Source organism: Zonotrichia leucophrys, chromosome 1A, assembly GCF_028769735.1.
Source record: "Zonotrichia leucophrys gambelii isolate GWCS_2022_RI chromosome 1A, RI_Zleu_2.0, whole genome shotgun sequence".
In the NCBI taxonomy this organism is placed as follows: Eukaryota; Metazoa; Chordata; class Aves; order Passeriformes; family Passerellidae; genus Zonotrichia; species Zonotrichia leucophrys.
In genome coordinates, this window is record NC_088170.1 from 23,909,876 (window position 1) to 23,923,287 (window position 13,412).

The 13,412-nt window shown below is 37.0% G+C and overlaps 1 protein-coding gene across 8 annotated transcripts in view; it reads left to right on the forward strand.

Annotated features, from left to right (window-relative positions):
- Positions 1-13,412, forward strand: part of CNOT2 (CCR4-NOT transcription complex subunit 2) — an 84,756-nt gene that overhangs the window by 23,420 nt on the left and 47,924 nt on the right. Inside the window, exon 1 of one of the 8 annotated variants that reach the window (XM_064701934.1) lies at positions 9,954-10,065. The exons of 6 other annotated variants lie outside the window; for them this stretch is intronic. In XM_064701934.1, coding sequence (XP_064558004.1) covers positions 10,060-10,065 — 6 coding nt within the window. In that variant the 5' untranslated portion in view covers positions 9,954-10,059. Of the gene's footprint in view, positions 1-9,953; positions 10,066-13,412 lie in introns of those variants that run through there. One more of the 8 variants, XM_064701930.1, reaches the window with a different exon arrangement.

Genomic DNA, 13,412 nt, shown 5'->3' on the forward strand with positions numbered 1-13,412 from the left:
ACTGCAATGGAAATATGGAAGTGAGCATCACAGAGGAAGTATCTGTATTTTTTTAGTGATGCAGATCTGCTAAGAGTAAAATACCTGATTGATTGGCTTCTTTGTGGTGCTAAGGTATGGTGATGATGTCTCCTTGTTGACTTGAAGCACCTTTTTTTTTTTTTCCCTTTTCTTCTCGATAGAAGACTAAACTTTAGACTCAGTGCCCAGAAATTTTGCCTATGGCCTGTTAAGTTGGATACAGCTGACTGGAGTAATTTGTCCTGCTACCTGGATTAAGGTCCTTAGGGTTGTTTTTAAAACAACTTTCTCCATCCAATGTGAAGTGTAATTAGTGTTAGTTTTACTTAATCTACTATGGGATTCACAGGTCCTGCACTTAGAGTTGTCCATTCCAGAGAAACAGAAATGTTACGTCATTTTTCTATAGCTGGTAAGTGAAATGGAAGGACTAAGAAGTTGCTGTCTTTGGGTGACAGTGATGATATATATCACTACAGTATAGCAGTATTGAAGAAAATGCTGTAAAGTCACATGATGTTCATCAAGACAAAATAATTTAACATGTCAGGGATTGACTTTCCTTTTCGTTGTACTCTGGATGTTTTGAGTACCTTAGCAGCAGCCTCAGTCACTTCATGACTTGGATCCTGAGTGGGAGGTTTGGACCTGTGAGGTAGACATCCACAGATAGAGCTGTTCTCTCTCTTATGCATTCAGAGAATAGTTCTTGAAATATCAATTTCAGTTTATGATTGTGCTGAAATGGTGTGTGTTGTGATTTGAGCACCTTAGCACAGCAGGGTCAAGGTTTGCCTTAGACCAGTGAGAGTTTCTTGCTCTTTTGAATAATATCCATGCTCCTGTTTGGACTTGCTTCCACCTGTTGTTGAAAGCCTGAGGATATTTTCTCATTTTCATTTTTCCAGCAGTTAATGTCTTCCGGATTTAGGATAATTTTGGTCTAATATTTCTTTAATTAAAATTTGGGATTTAAATAGTACAATGGATATTGTGAAATATCCTTCTTGAGAAGAAAAACACTATAAAACAGCATAATGGTTTGGGTAGCTGTAATTTCCAAGTCACAGAAGAGAGACAAGACCATAAATGCAGGTAGTATCAACAGAAAATTGTGTTGTTTCATTGACATTGTAAACACTTACTTATGTTGGCCCAAACCAGAGTTACTACTTTTTTTTCTTTTTAAATTTTTTTTACCATTCCCATGTGAAGTTGCTTTCATCTGCGTGTTTATTCTCATTTTGGGTTATTTAAGCACTGGAAATGGCTCAGTATTACAGTGATGTCAATTAGCTACTTTCCATGCTTTTCCCTGTACAATACATTAAGATTTTCTTGCTAGTGTATTGTCTAAGAAGACTACTGGTGTTCATTTTTACCACTCCTCCTTGTAAGGAAGCTCTGTTGCATCTGTGCAGTGTGGACCAAGTCAGTGTCTTTGCAGTGCTGTATTTTTATGAGTTTTTGTGGTGACATCTACTTGCCCCTTTTTATCCATTTAGCAGACTGAAATCTAATTAAATGAATGTTTCATAATTTTTTAGTCATCTTTATTAAAAATAAGTAGTCTTTCCATTGGAAATTCACTCCCCGGATGAAATCTTCAGTGTATATGCTCTCCCAAGTACAGAGAAAGCCATGAGTGTGTGCACAGATAAGAGATGTTGATTTTAGTTATCTTGTCAGAGGTCTAATATGTGGAGGAATTAAAAGTGGAAGATCAAAAGGAGTTGTCAAGTCATACAGGCTACTGAAGAATTTTGAAGGAAGCAGTTGAGAAATGCAATTGAATGGGAATATGGTTTGCCAGAAACTGAATATTATCTTAGGTTTTATGAATTTGAATACTCTTCCATTGCTCTTTGTGATCTTTTCAGGACAGGAGGAATAAAAGAAAGCTTACATTATAAGAGTTTTATATTTAATTTTTTTTAAAATCCTGCCAGTTAGTAAAGCTTTTGACATCTGTAGTTGGTTGGGAGATCTTTTTATTGAGATCTGTATGTACACACACGTGTGTATGTGTTGTTTATATCTTGATCTATGGATTGTTATTCCCCTGTCCCCTAAGTCTGGTGAAGTGAGAGTGTCTGTTCTGCTGGGATTGTTGGGTTGTCTCTGTGATGTAAGTGAACTAGAATGTGGTTGTAAGGTAAGGTACCAAGTAGAGAGGGTTCATTTTTGTTTACAAGGATACTTGACAGAAAAGTATATAGACATGTGCATGTTTTAGGATTATCTCTCCATTAATATGTCAGAGCTAGTAATTCATAATCCTGCATTATTTTTCTTCATAATTATCAGATGATGACTCTTTCTGAATGGAAACCGTTCTTGTAATTTGAATTTACTATGCAAAGAAAAGACAACAGTGATTTTATTTCATGAAGTGGTTAAAGGGGAAACTGATGCTAGGACAAACTCCAAGTTCTTTCTCTGTACTTAATTTTACCTGCATAGTTAGAAGATTAACTTGGATATTTCTGTGCATTTCTACTTACTAAGTTGAGTCTAGGAGGTGAACTTGTCTGCAAAGTCGTGGTGGTTCTGCTTTGAGAGCTGTCTCCCACTTAATAGTGGTCGTGTCTGTAGTAAAAGATCATTCAGAATTACTGGTCCTTTGTGCTTAATATTTGTTTTCTGTTAACTGTCTTTTGTGTAGTTATTTTGTGCTCTTGCCAAAACTCTGCACATTTTAGCAATTTATAAATAGTTTTTGATTGTCCTAAGAGCAGTTGATTGATGCCTGTTCTACTTCAGGCTTCAGGTGCTGCATCCTGAGATACTAATGCCAATGTAGGGCTGTCTTAGGCGAGTGTAAGATGCAGTTGAAATAGAATATGGGAAAGAATAAGTAAATGAGCTCCAAATAAATATAATAAGTGGTAAACTCTGTTTTAGTTTGTTGTGTGTGGCTGTTCAGTTACTCATTTTAGATGCTAGTTGCGTATTTGTGTGACAGATAAAATGATCATATTCTCTTTAGCATGAGCCATTAGAATTCTGGTGTGACAAATTTAGCATTACTGGCTTTGTTCCAACCAGTAAGATCAGAGGAAATGTGAAGTATGTATGCTCCAGTAGATGCAGTGACTAGGTCTGCCTCCCCTATGCTTTACTGCTTCTGACAAGTCTGAAGTCTGATTCACCTGCCTGGTCAGAAATCTGCTATAGGCAGTGGCTTGAGGTCGCTGCAGGAGCGATTCTGTCCCTGACGCTTCTCTTGTCTGTTAGACCTCGGTGTTGCCTTTGAAAGCACAGTTCTTAATGCAGCTGTTTCTGAGTTCTTCAGTTACTGGCAGAGAACCTGTACTGCAGACTTGGTTGGTTTGGTGGAGCATACAAAAGGGCCTTATTACCTAGAGAAACCTCTTTTTTCTTTTTTTTTGTTTTATTTATGCATTAGTAGACAGAGGAGGACAGTGCTATTTCTCTGTAAGTAAAAAAAAAAAAAATCTCTGGACAGTTTGTTCCTGAAAAAGACCTGAAGTAGTTGGGATTAGGATCACTGATCAGATGAAGGTTTTCAGATGTGTAAAGTCAAAGCAGTGTAAGAATATTTGAATGTAAAGAACAGTGCTGTAATAAAATTAATATTCAACTATGGCAGATGCAAATCAAAATTAAAAATAATGAAATTGTCCATCAAGACAATTGAGTCTGAGGCTACAGAGAAAACATCTTTCAAAGTAATTCTTCTACAGGGAAAAATGCAGGCAGTATTCAAAATACAAATATTAAATTTATATATCTCAAATAGAAGCAGACTGTAAGAAGCTGTGTCTGAGTTTAACACAGAGGAAATTTTGCAAAATGACATGCATATTTTAATGTGCTTCAGTATAAACACTGTTTTGACTGGATTTTTTGCTGGAATTTCAAAATTAAATAATGAAATCTTTCCTGTAGTGAAATACTTCCTGTTGTCTTTGCTCTGTGTAACCTAAGGTTTTCATGTCAGAAGCATCTTTGGTTTAGCTTTGCATTAATCTGTATTAAAGTTTGGAATGCTTGAAGAAATGCTTTTCAGTTTTTCTGGCCCATATTGTGTGTGTTTTGGTATATTTTTTTAACTGAGATTTCTTGTATTGAGACAGTTGTCCAAATTGTATGGTCTGAGGTTCAAAGTGGGACTTGCCAATGTGAATACTGCATAGTTTTTCTGAAAATCAAATGGGGGAGGGAGGAAGAGAAGCTGTTCTTTAAGAAAATATTTTATTTTCCTTTTTTCTCTCAAATCTAATATGAATAGCCATTTTTTCTTTTTATTTTTCACAGATTTTTATTTATTTTCTGTGAGCTCTACTCTGTCTTACTTTCTTCTTAAATAATATTGTTTCTTTTTTTTTTGGGGGGGGGGGGGTTGTAATGTTATTGTTGAGATTTTTAAACCCCTAGCAGTATTTTTTCTCAGCCTTGTTAAAATGGAGGGTGAGTGACTTTGCTGGGGTTTGTAAAGCAAAAGCCTAAACTTAGGTTGCAGATGGAGTCTGATTGGGTGTTCCTCTTGAAGCTTATTTTGAAAGGTTTTGTACAAAACCAAACTGTGCTGAAACAACCATGTGTTCTCCAGTGGTGGAGCAGGATATTTGAGTAGAGAAGCAATCCATCCTGTGTATTTCAACACTGTTACAGTCTACATAGCTTAGTTAAGAAGGTGTGTCAAAGACTGAAGCTTCTGTAAGTTGTTTGGAAAACTGTACTATGAAAATTTCACTGTGAAATTGTAGAAAATTTCAGGTTTCATATGCATTTTCTTGAGACTAGTACTTGACACTACTTTTCCTGAATTATTGACAGATAGAATAGAAAGTAAATGTACACACTTTGCATAAAAAGGCAAATACAGAAATGCCAAACAGTACAAACATATGATGAGGAGAACTGCTCAGTTAGCAGGAAAGGAGTAGTGCTTGCACTGAGCAGTAAGTCATTCAAACCTGCAGTATGCTGTTGAGGGAAAGAGGGAAACTGACAGTGTTGGGATGTATTCATAGGAGTGCCTGTGTCCAAACACTAGTGAAATACTCCGGCTGTGTTCAACAATGTTAGGAGCTCACATGGAACACTGTACTTAAAGAAGTATATTAACTGTTACAAGGACTAAAAAGGAATGGTTCTAGCCATTTGGACCAGAAATGCAGACAAAAAGAACTGGAGCTGTGCAACAGGAAAGTGAGAGGGAAATGGAATTGACAATATTGTTATAAAGCTTTGAATAAAAGGGTTTTTAGGAAGCTGGAGAGTATTGGGATCGGTGTGGTCAGATGCTGGGGCTAGGTTCCTCAGGGAGATTGTATGAGGACTCTCATGAGTTTGAGAGCCATTTAATGGTGTTGTTATCCAGTATACACTGGCTCCTACCTTCTGGAGAACTGAAAGCCAGAAACTACCATGCAGGATATGGCAGCAACTGCTCCTCTTCAGTGTGAGGTATCTCTTTGCTACATTTCCTGCAAAATTTTTAATCAACTTAAGATCTAATTTGGAAGGGAAGAATACTGTTTGTTGCACAGCCTTTGGGCTGAAGAATTCTCATTTCCTATAAAACACAGAAAATTAGGTGAAATTAGGGTGATTTTAATGAGAACAGAGTTTGTGTTCATAGAGGTGAAATAGACTATTTGGATAAGCATGTTCTCTTCTTAATATAACATTATTTACATATGTAACAAAACAATGAAGATTGGCATTTTCTCATTGAAAAGGTTACTTCCAATTTGGTTTGGCTATAGTGCTCTCAAGTCTTACCTGTTTTGGTACTTGAGTACTTGAGTGTCCCACTCATGCTTTATCAATCCCTATCTTAGGGATGATGAGACTGGAGTGTTGTGGAATTTCAGCAATACTGTTTTAATAGTTCTGGTAAAGTTCACATTGTAATGGTGTGAGATGTCTTTCTTCCATTGGAACTAAACAAAAGGCTGCTTTTGTGTCGTTTGATGCTGTAAAGAGAGGAGAAGGAGGAGCTGAGTGAAACCCAGCTTCCACTGTGACACTGCCTAGAGAGGCTTTGCAACCCAAGCCCTTTCCCTTTTTGCAAGGCAAAGGAGCAATCTAGTCTTGTGTTGGAATTATGACACTTTAGGGATTATACCCTGATACCAATTGCCTGTGCTGTGATTAAGTTTGTCATATCTGATCAGGAAAGAATATAACCCTTTCTCTCCAATTTCTCTTATGACTTCATTATTACTTGCATGCCAGCAATGTGCATGCTTCCATCAGTAGGTTTATAAGACTTGTTGACAGAAGCCATTCCATGTAGAGCAAGTCTGAACTTAATGTAATAAATAAATGTAGTAGCCTTCGTGACTACAGTGTTAGAAGAAGCACTTAGTACTTAGGGATGCTAGAATCAAAATTGTAACGTTTTAAGGCAAGTAAAGAAAGCAGCATTAGGGAGTGTGAGGTGAATATAGAATCTACCCAGAAGGGAGTTGAGCAAGCTGTGAAGTTTTGTCCTACACGTTGAAGCTCCTGAAAGATCCAGTCCCTTTCCAGGCAGGATTGTTTCTGTAAGGCTTAGGTGGTGTAATTCGTACTTTTTATAGCCAAAGAAGTTATTATAGAAATCTCTTCCTCAAAAAAAGAAGCCTATGGGTTTCCACAGTATTTGATACCACCTCCATTTTGTCAGATGAAGAGCCAGCTGTCAGACACATCCTTGTATCCAGCAGTGCCAAGTCCTGCTTGCTTTGGGCAGCAGTACTGCCCTTTGCTGCTGCAGGTGCAGGGAGAGTCTCTGGATTATCTGGTTATGCAACTTGGGAGACCAGGTTCATTTTGCAGAAACTTTCTGCTGGCTTTTTGGTGGTGTATGTTGACTTTGCAACCTTTTTAAGTGGAAGGAGGAAGACAGCAGCTTGCCTACTATCCTCTGTGTCTTTGCTGGATGTGAAGAGGCTGAGTGTGCTGTACAGTGTGTGCAGACACTGGAGACAGCAGCCTGCCCTGCTTTCCTTCCTCCCATTGCCCCACCATTGCCAAACTGGGTTGTGTTGCATGGTGCACTGGACCTGGGGCTGTGCCTCAGTTGCTCAGGGACCACAAGGCTGACTGCTGTGGACCTGGGCAGCTTGGTTTCTTTTTTCAGGCTTTCTTCTAGGCTGTGTTTGGTGGTAGCCTCCATGAAGAGGTCCCCTACAGTGTCAGTGCTTCGGGAATGGTTTCACTGAAGGCTTTTGGTTGAATGGCTTAAAAATTTTTGCAGAATAAGTATGTCCAAATTAGTTAGCAAATGTAGTTTGAAATGTTGCCACTTTTCTGAGGTAAGGAACTGTAGGAAAGTGTTGGGAGAAGGGATGATGCAAAACATTTGCTGGAGTTCTACCATGCAGCTGCAGGATCCACACCTGGTTGTGTTATGCCTCTTCTGGGCATCACTCTTACAGTGTGGATGTGCTCTTTGGCTTTCTGGTGAAAAACAAATTACAACTTTGTGATTGTGTGCAACAGCAGGCTCCTTCTCTAGACCCTGAAAGGTCACCATCTGCTTTCCCAATTGCTTTTTGGTGATCTTTTGTTTTCTGTTTGTTTTTAATTTTTTTTTCTTTATATTTATTTTCTCAATAAACTAAGTTTTCTGTTGGGGGTGGTTTTGCTGCTTCTTATTTTTCTCCTTTGGATTTGGAAATGGGGAATTTGTGCTTTCAGCTTCTGGTTTTGTTTTTCCAGTCATCTCTGAAAACTATTAGTTCATGAATTTGAACTTGATCTTTTGCTGTCCCAAGCATTGGGTTTGGAAGCATTTCTGTCTTTTTGTAAGGAGGAAAAGTTCCCTGTAAGGTAGATAATAGAAAGAGTTGTCAGTATTCAAGCTCTGTTGAGGTTAACAGAGAATAAATTACACACAGTTAAAAATAATTTCAGGGCCATTTGTGATTTCTTACGTGGTATTCTTATAAGGCAAATCTGTATTACTAGAATAACTTGTCTGTACAGGGTAAAGGCATTTATGGCTTGGTGTTTAGAGAAGGGGTCTCTAGATACTATAGATCTAGATCTCTGCAGCCTTTAATTTTTTTTTTCCCTCTGGGAAAAAAGACCCCAGCACTTACTGCTGATCCATCTTTTTCCTAAATCTTTAAGTGAGTAATAGTTTGGTTTTAAAAATGAAATTCCTCTAGTTAATGGGTCCTGCTTTAGTTTGAGTGTGATTGTTGCTTTTTTATGGCATTTGGATTTTGCTTTAAAACTACTCAGAACCTTTTTAGTTTATTTTCATTTATTTTCAGTGTATAAAATGTTTTCAAATGAATTTTTTTTTCCTGTTTATGGAACAACAGGACTTGTAAGAAGGTTGGAAGATAGCAGTATATTTTACTAATAATGTTTTATTAATCTACTTCATTTACAGGAAGTGATCACTGGTCAAAATTTGCTTACCTGAGCAGACACAAAAAGTTAATGGGCAAAAATACAGTGTGTAGGTACATTGTGATTTTCAGTGTGCTTGAGGTTCTTTGAGGAGAATCTTATTCTAAAGGAATGGGATTGGGTCTCAAAATGTAAGATTTCAGGTTTTAAAGTATTTAGGTAGTAGATTCAACAATGATGTGTTGAAAGAACTGGCTTTGAAGTATATAATGTGTTCCCTACCTTTTTCAGTTTTTATTAAAAAGTGACAAGGAATGTTGATGCATTTGAATTGTCAAGAGAAATTTTTAAAAGTCTACCTGTACTTTAAAAATTTTTGCAACTACTTTTCTTTAAGGTTTGTAAACATAGTGTTCCCAAAAGTGATAGTCTTCCCAAATTTGAAAATTACTAATTTATAAAGTGTTTTAGCACCTTTAGTTTTTGTTGGATAGGGTTTTACTACACTGAGTACATTGAAGCATAGTGCAATAGTTGTTACACTTCAGTATCATTTACTGCAGTCTGTAATCATAATGAAAGTTAGTCAGGGTTCTGTGATTGTAAATTTGCAGCAGCTTTACCACACAGAGAGTGGTTGAGTTCTGCATTTTGGAATATGAATAAGAAACATGTTTTATTTATCCCCTTAAAAAAAAAATCCTTCATATTAACAGTCTGCTTTACACATAAACATTCTTTGGAAGCCCTAGAGTTCCTTCAGCTGAAATGGCAAAGGCTAAAAAGATCTATGAAAAACCCCTTTGGTCTTGCTTATACAGAAATGTATATTGTTAATAACGATATGAAATACTTTAAGATAGCATTGCATTTAATTCAATAAAATCGTCTTTGAAGATGAAAGGTTCAATTTCAGGACTGTTTTTTATTTTAACATCAATAAGTAGAATTTCAGTGGCTGTGTTTTTTATTGCAAGTCTCAAACTGTGGTGCTATGCAGTGTAGCCAGTTTTGATATTTATGGCCTAAACATAGAGTAGGAAGGAGGTGACGTTTCTAAATTGGGTATTATGCCATTTTAAATGTAAAATTTGTTACATTCTTGTGAATTAGGGAGGAATTTGGTGGAATGGACTCCGGGGGTTAGTAAAAGCTGACAAATTACTGGGAAAAAAAGTGAATGTGATAAAGCATGAAGTTAAAACCAGATGAGTTAGTTTTGGGATTTTGCCAAATTGCATTTGAAAGTAGCATGGTCACGTTCCCAGGAACATGTCATGACATGCTGAGGATTCATTAAGCTAAGATGAGCAGAAGAGTCAAAACCTCAAGAATAGCTTGCTTTTGTGATTACTGTGTTTTACATTTTGGCAATATGTGTTTGATTTTAATGATACACGCTGGAAAGTCCCAGAAGTGATTTTGAAGAAGTTTTCCTTTCTGTTGTCGTGTGTTGTTTGTTATGCCCAGTTGGCACAGGTTAGTTTCTTGTTCCTCAGGGTAATTTATCAGTGTGTTCCTTTTGCATCCAAGATAGTCTCCAGATTGTTTTGGCTTTCTTAGAGCGAGGCTGGGTAGGTAGTTTACCATTAGGAACTGTGGCTTTCACCAGTAGTTTCTAAAAATTATTTTTGTGGCAGTTGGTGTCTCCTAAGTTTCTCATGCAGTGCTTAGGCTGAGAGCAGAGAATCCTGTGGCGAGGAATTGCAGTTCCCTATGCAGGTGAGAGCTATGCAGCAATGATATGTGCATGCTGGTCACCAGGAGTTTGAGAAGTTGTAGTTCCAGATATCCTTGGTATCAGGATGACTGAAGTTGTCATGACTGACTTAGTTGCTGTGATAAGGAAGGCAGATGAGTGTTCTTGTTCATGAATTTATATATTCTGAACCAGGCAGTAGGATCCCTTCTTAAAGCCAGTAGTGCTTGACACGCATGCAGGTACCAGGGTGGGGGGAATAAGGACTGGCAGAGCTTGAGAGCCCCATGGGATATGATTCAGCTTATTTAAATTTGGACTAGATCTGATACTTCATGAAGCAGTACCAGACAGACCTGTTTTGAAAAACTGGATCCACAGATGAAAAGTCATTCATTTATTGAGCGTGATCTTCAGCTTTGTTCTTTCTAAAGCATTTTAATGAGTTTGCCTTGTAAAAGAAACCTTCTTTGGTTGAGTACTTCTCTATCCATGTTGTCTCTCATTTCCAGTCTAGCACTTCTTATACCAAGGAATTTTACAGAAGCCTGTTATCCAAGACTGAATGCTTTGCTTCCTTTAAAAGTAGGTACTTTAGAACACAGCTTAGAATTGAGGGATGCTTTTGTAAGAACATTTTCAGATGTAGATTTTTGTTAGTATTAAATCCTTTATTGATTTGAACAGGAATGAGAAAGTTGTATTTCAGAGCCCCTGATTCAGAGATACGTTTGTCCCTATGAACATATATGGGAAAGAGGAAGCAAAGTGTAAAGTTCTACTTTATGTTAAAGTGCAAGGCCACTTATAAAATTTAGTAATGTTTATGTAAAAGGATTGGAAAATTGCTGTAGAGAACCGCATGCATACTTTGCTCTTGATGAGAAGAAATTCAGAAACATCAATACAGAGTAGAAGATCAGATAAGTATTAGAAGTCATAAAGTTCCCAGAGGGGTTCCTGTCTTTCTCCTAACTAGGCTAAGTCACAGCTTTTCTTCCTTGTTTGTTGGATCACTTTAAATAATTGATATTTGAAATAATTTTTCCTCTGAAATTTACCTACATGTTAAGAAAGAAGGCTGTTAAACTGGAAAACAGTAACAAAAGGAGAAAATTAGAACTAACCAAGGATGCACTTTCTAGAAAACAAAAAGTTTTTCATTTCAGTCTTTTGTCAATTAATCTGACTATAGACTTCACAGGAATCCCAGAGAAATGAATACACAAAGGATTCAGAGAATACTTTCAAAGTGCATAAAGCCATAGTATAGAGGAAGTCTTCATAGAATTAATTTTTCATGAATAACCTGAAATGTAGAAACTTTTTAAAAGACAGTAAAAATGTAAGTCCTTTTTAAAAGAAAATTTATAGCTCCTTAATTTTATCTGCTTAACTAGGGCTATGCATGCCCAAACTATCTATCTAAGCATTTAATCTAAAGTTTAGCAAATTTATCTTTATTAACAAAAAAAGGCTCTTCAGATCATGCATCTTTTCTCTGTATGCTCTTCATGGCTTGCTGACAGATTGTTTTCCTTTAGTGTTTTTGAATCACTAATTAACAGGCATTGGTCAATATTTTGTTCTTTTCAATTGAAAATTTAGTCTGGGGGTTAATGTTTGATGTTATGTGAGAAGCATACAGGTGACAATAGTTCAGATCTTCTAGTACCCATGGATTTATTAGGGTTTTGTTGTAATTTTTTCCCAGTGAAAAGGCAGTTGAGCAAATAAAGAAAAGCATGCCCAGGTGCTGGGTGCTGACTGACACCCTGTGCTGGAGAAATGGAGTGGTGCTTGTGCTTGTTCCCCTCATCTGTGCTCTTGCTCCTGTCCCAGAGGTTTCTGTACTTGCTGTAGGGGTGGTTGGACAAGGTATTGTAGCAAAGCCTGTGTGAAATTCTGTGTAACCTACCAGAAGTAAATCGGTGGTACTTGAGTTGCTACTTGTGTTTGCAGCTTGTCAGCAGCAGCCCTTGTGGAGCAGGCATGAAGGAGAAATTTAGGATAGCAACTTCATTGGTCACCCTAGTTCAATTCACCATCACAGACGATCTTGCTTAATAGTGTTTTCCATCATACAAAAATTCATCCTTTTGATAAAGTGAATATGGACAACAGAGTGCTTGCCTTGATCTTCTGATACAGTTTCTTGGCTGTTAAGATACTGTAAATTGAGGCTGTGGCTATTACATTGTCCCACTGCTATGGCATAGTGTAACCCTGGCTGTAACCACAGCTGGGCCAAGAACACAGCTGGCTGAAAACTTAAGGAGCCAGCCAGGAGCAGGACTGTGACAGTAGACTTCACTGCTGTGAAACTATGCCTTGTGAAAATTCTGCTCTGTGGTGATTCCCACTGTAGTAAATCTTCCATTATGAAACACAAAATTTTTGTATTCAAAGCCTTAGTATAAAAATTATATTCTTAATGTAAGAATTGTCCACTGAATGTATAGAAGGTTTCTCTCTGTCACTTCAAAATCCAAAAAGCTTGCTTATCATTAAAATTTTGTAGTTGCAGCCTGTAGTAGATGGTGGTTATGTGTTTGTATTCCACCTTCCCTGTAACTGATGTATTGTCACCTTTTAACTAATTTTAAAGTATCCTAAATAACCTTATTCTCAAAAAATGCTTTGAGAGTTAAGTGAACGGCGTTCTACCAGCTATCTGTAGTATATCTGGTTTTCCTTGTTCTGCTTTTAAAGCTTTTGTTAGGTATTTAATTTATTGAATCATCTAGACTTTTCTTTGTAGTTGCTTAAAATAATTCATGTTAGTACTTTAGAAGTACTTTCCAGCAATCTCCAGTATTGGAGGCAACTGGTTTGTGTGCCTTAGAATTTGTTAGATAGCTGTTTAAGTTCAGATTCTTTTTAAAAAATCATGTGTTTTTGACTGATTCTTTTTCTGCATTTCAGTTAGATGTGGGTGATATAGTCTGTCAAGGTTTTTTTTGTTAATTAGCAAAAAGCTTTTGATGTGTGATATATATCCAGTCACTATATGAAATAGATGGTTTTGGCTCTTTTATGCTACCTGTATATGTTAATATTATTGCCATTTCTGAACTAGTTTGAAGATAAATTCTGGTCAGAGCTAGGAAAACATGCTTTTTGTGTGTGGCTAGGTTTGGGGAGTTACAGATTGTGCACTGTGCTTGCTCTATAGGCTGTTCATTTGTGCTGCCTCTGGGAACATTATTCTTCACAGCAATAAGCATTTGGGTAAGTTCCCTTTTAAAAAGGGGGAAGGGTTAACAAAAGCTGCAAGAAATATATTTAACAGAAAAAACTTATGACACCACAGAGGTACATAAACAATTTTTTAAAAAGTGACAGTATTGAAGGAGATCAAACACAAAGA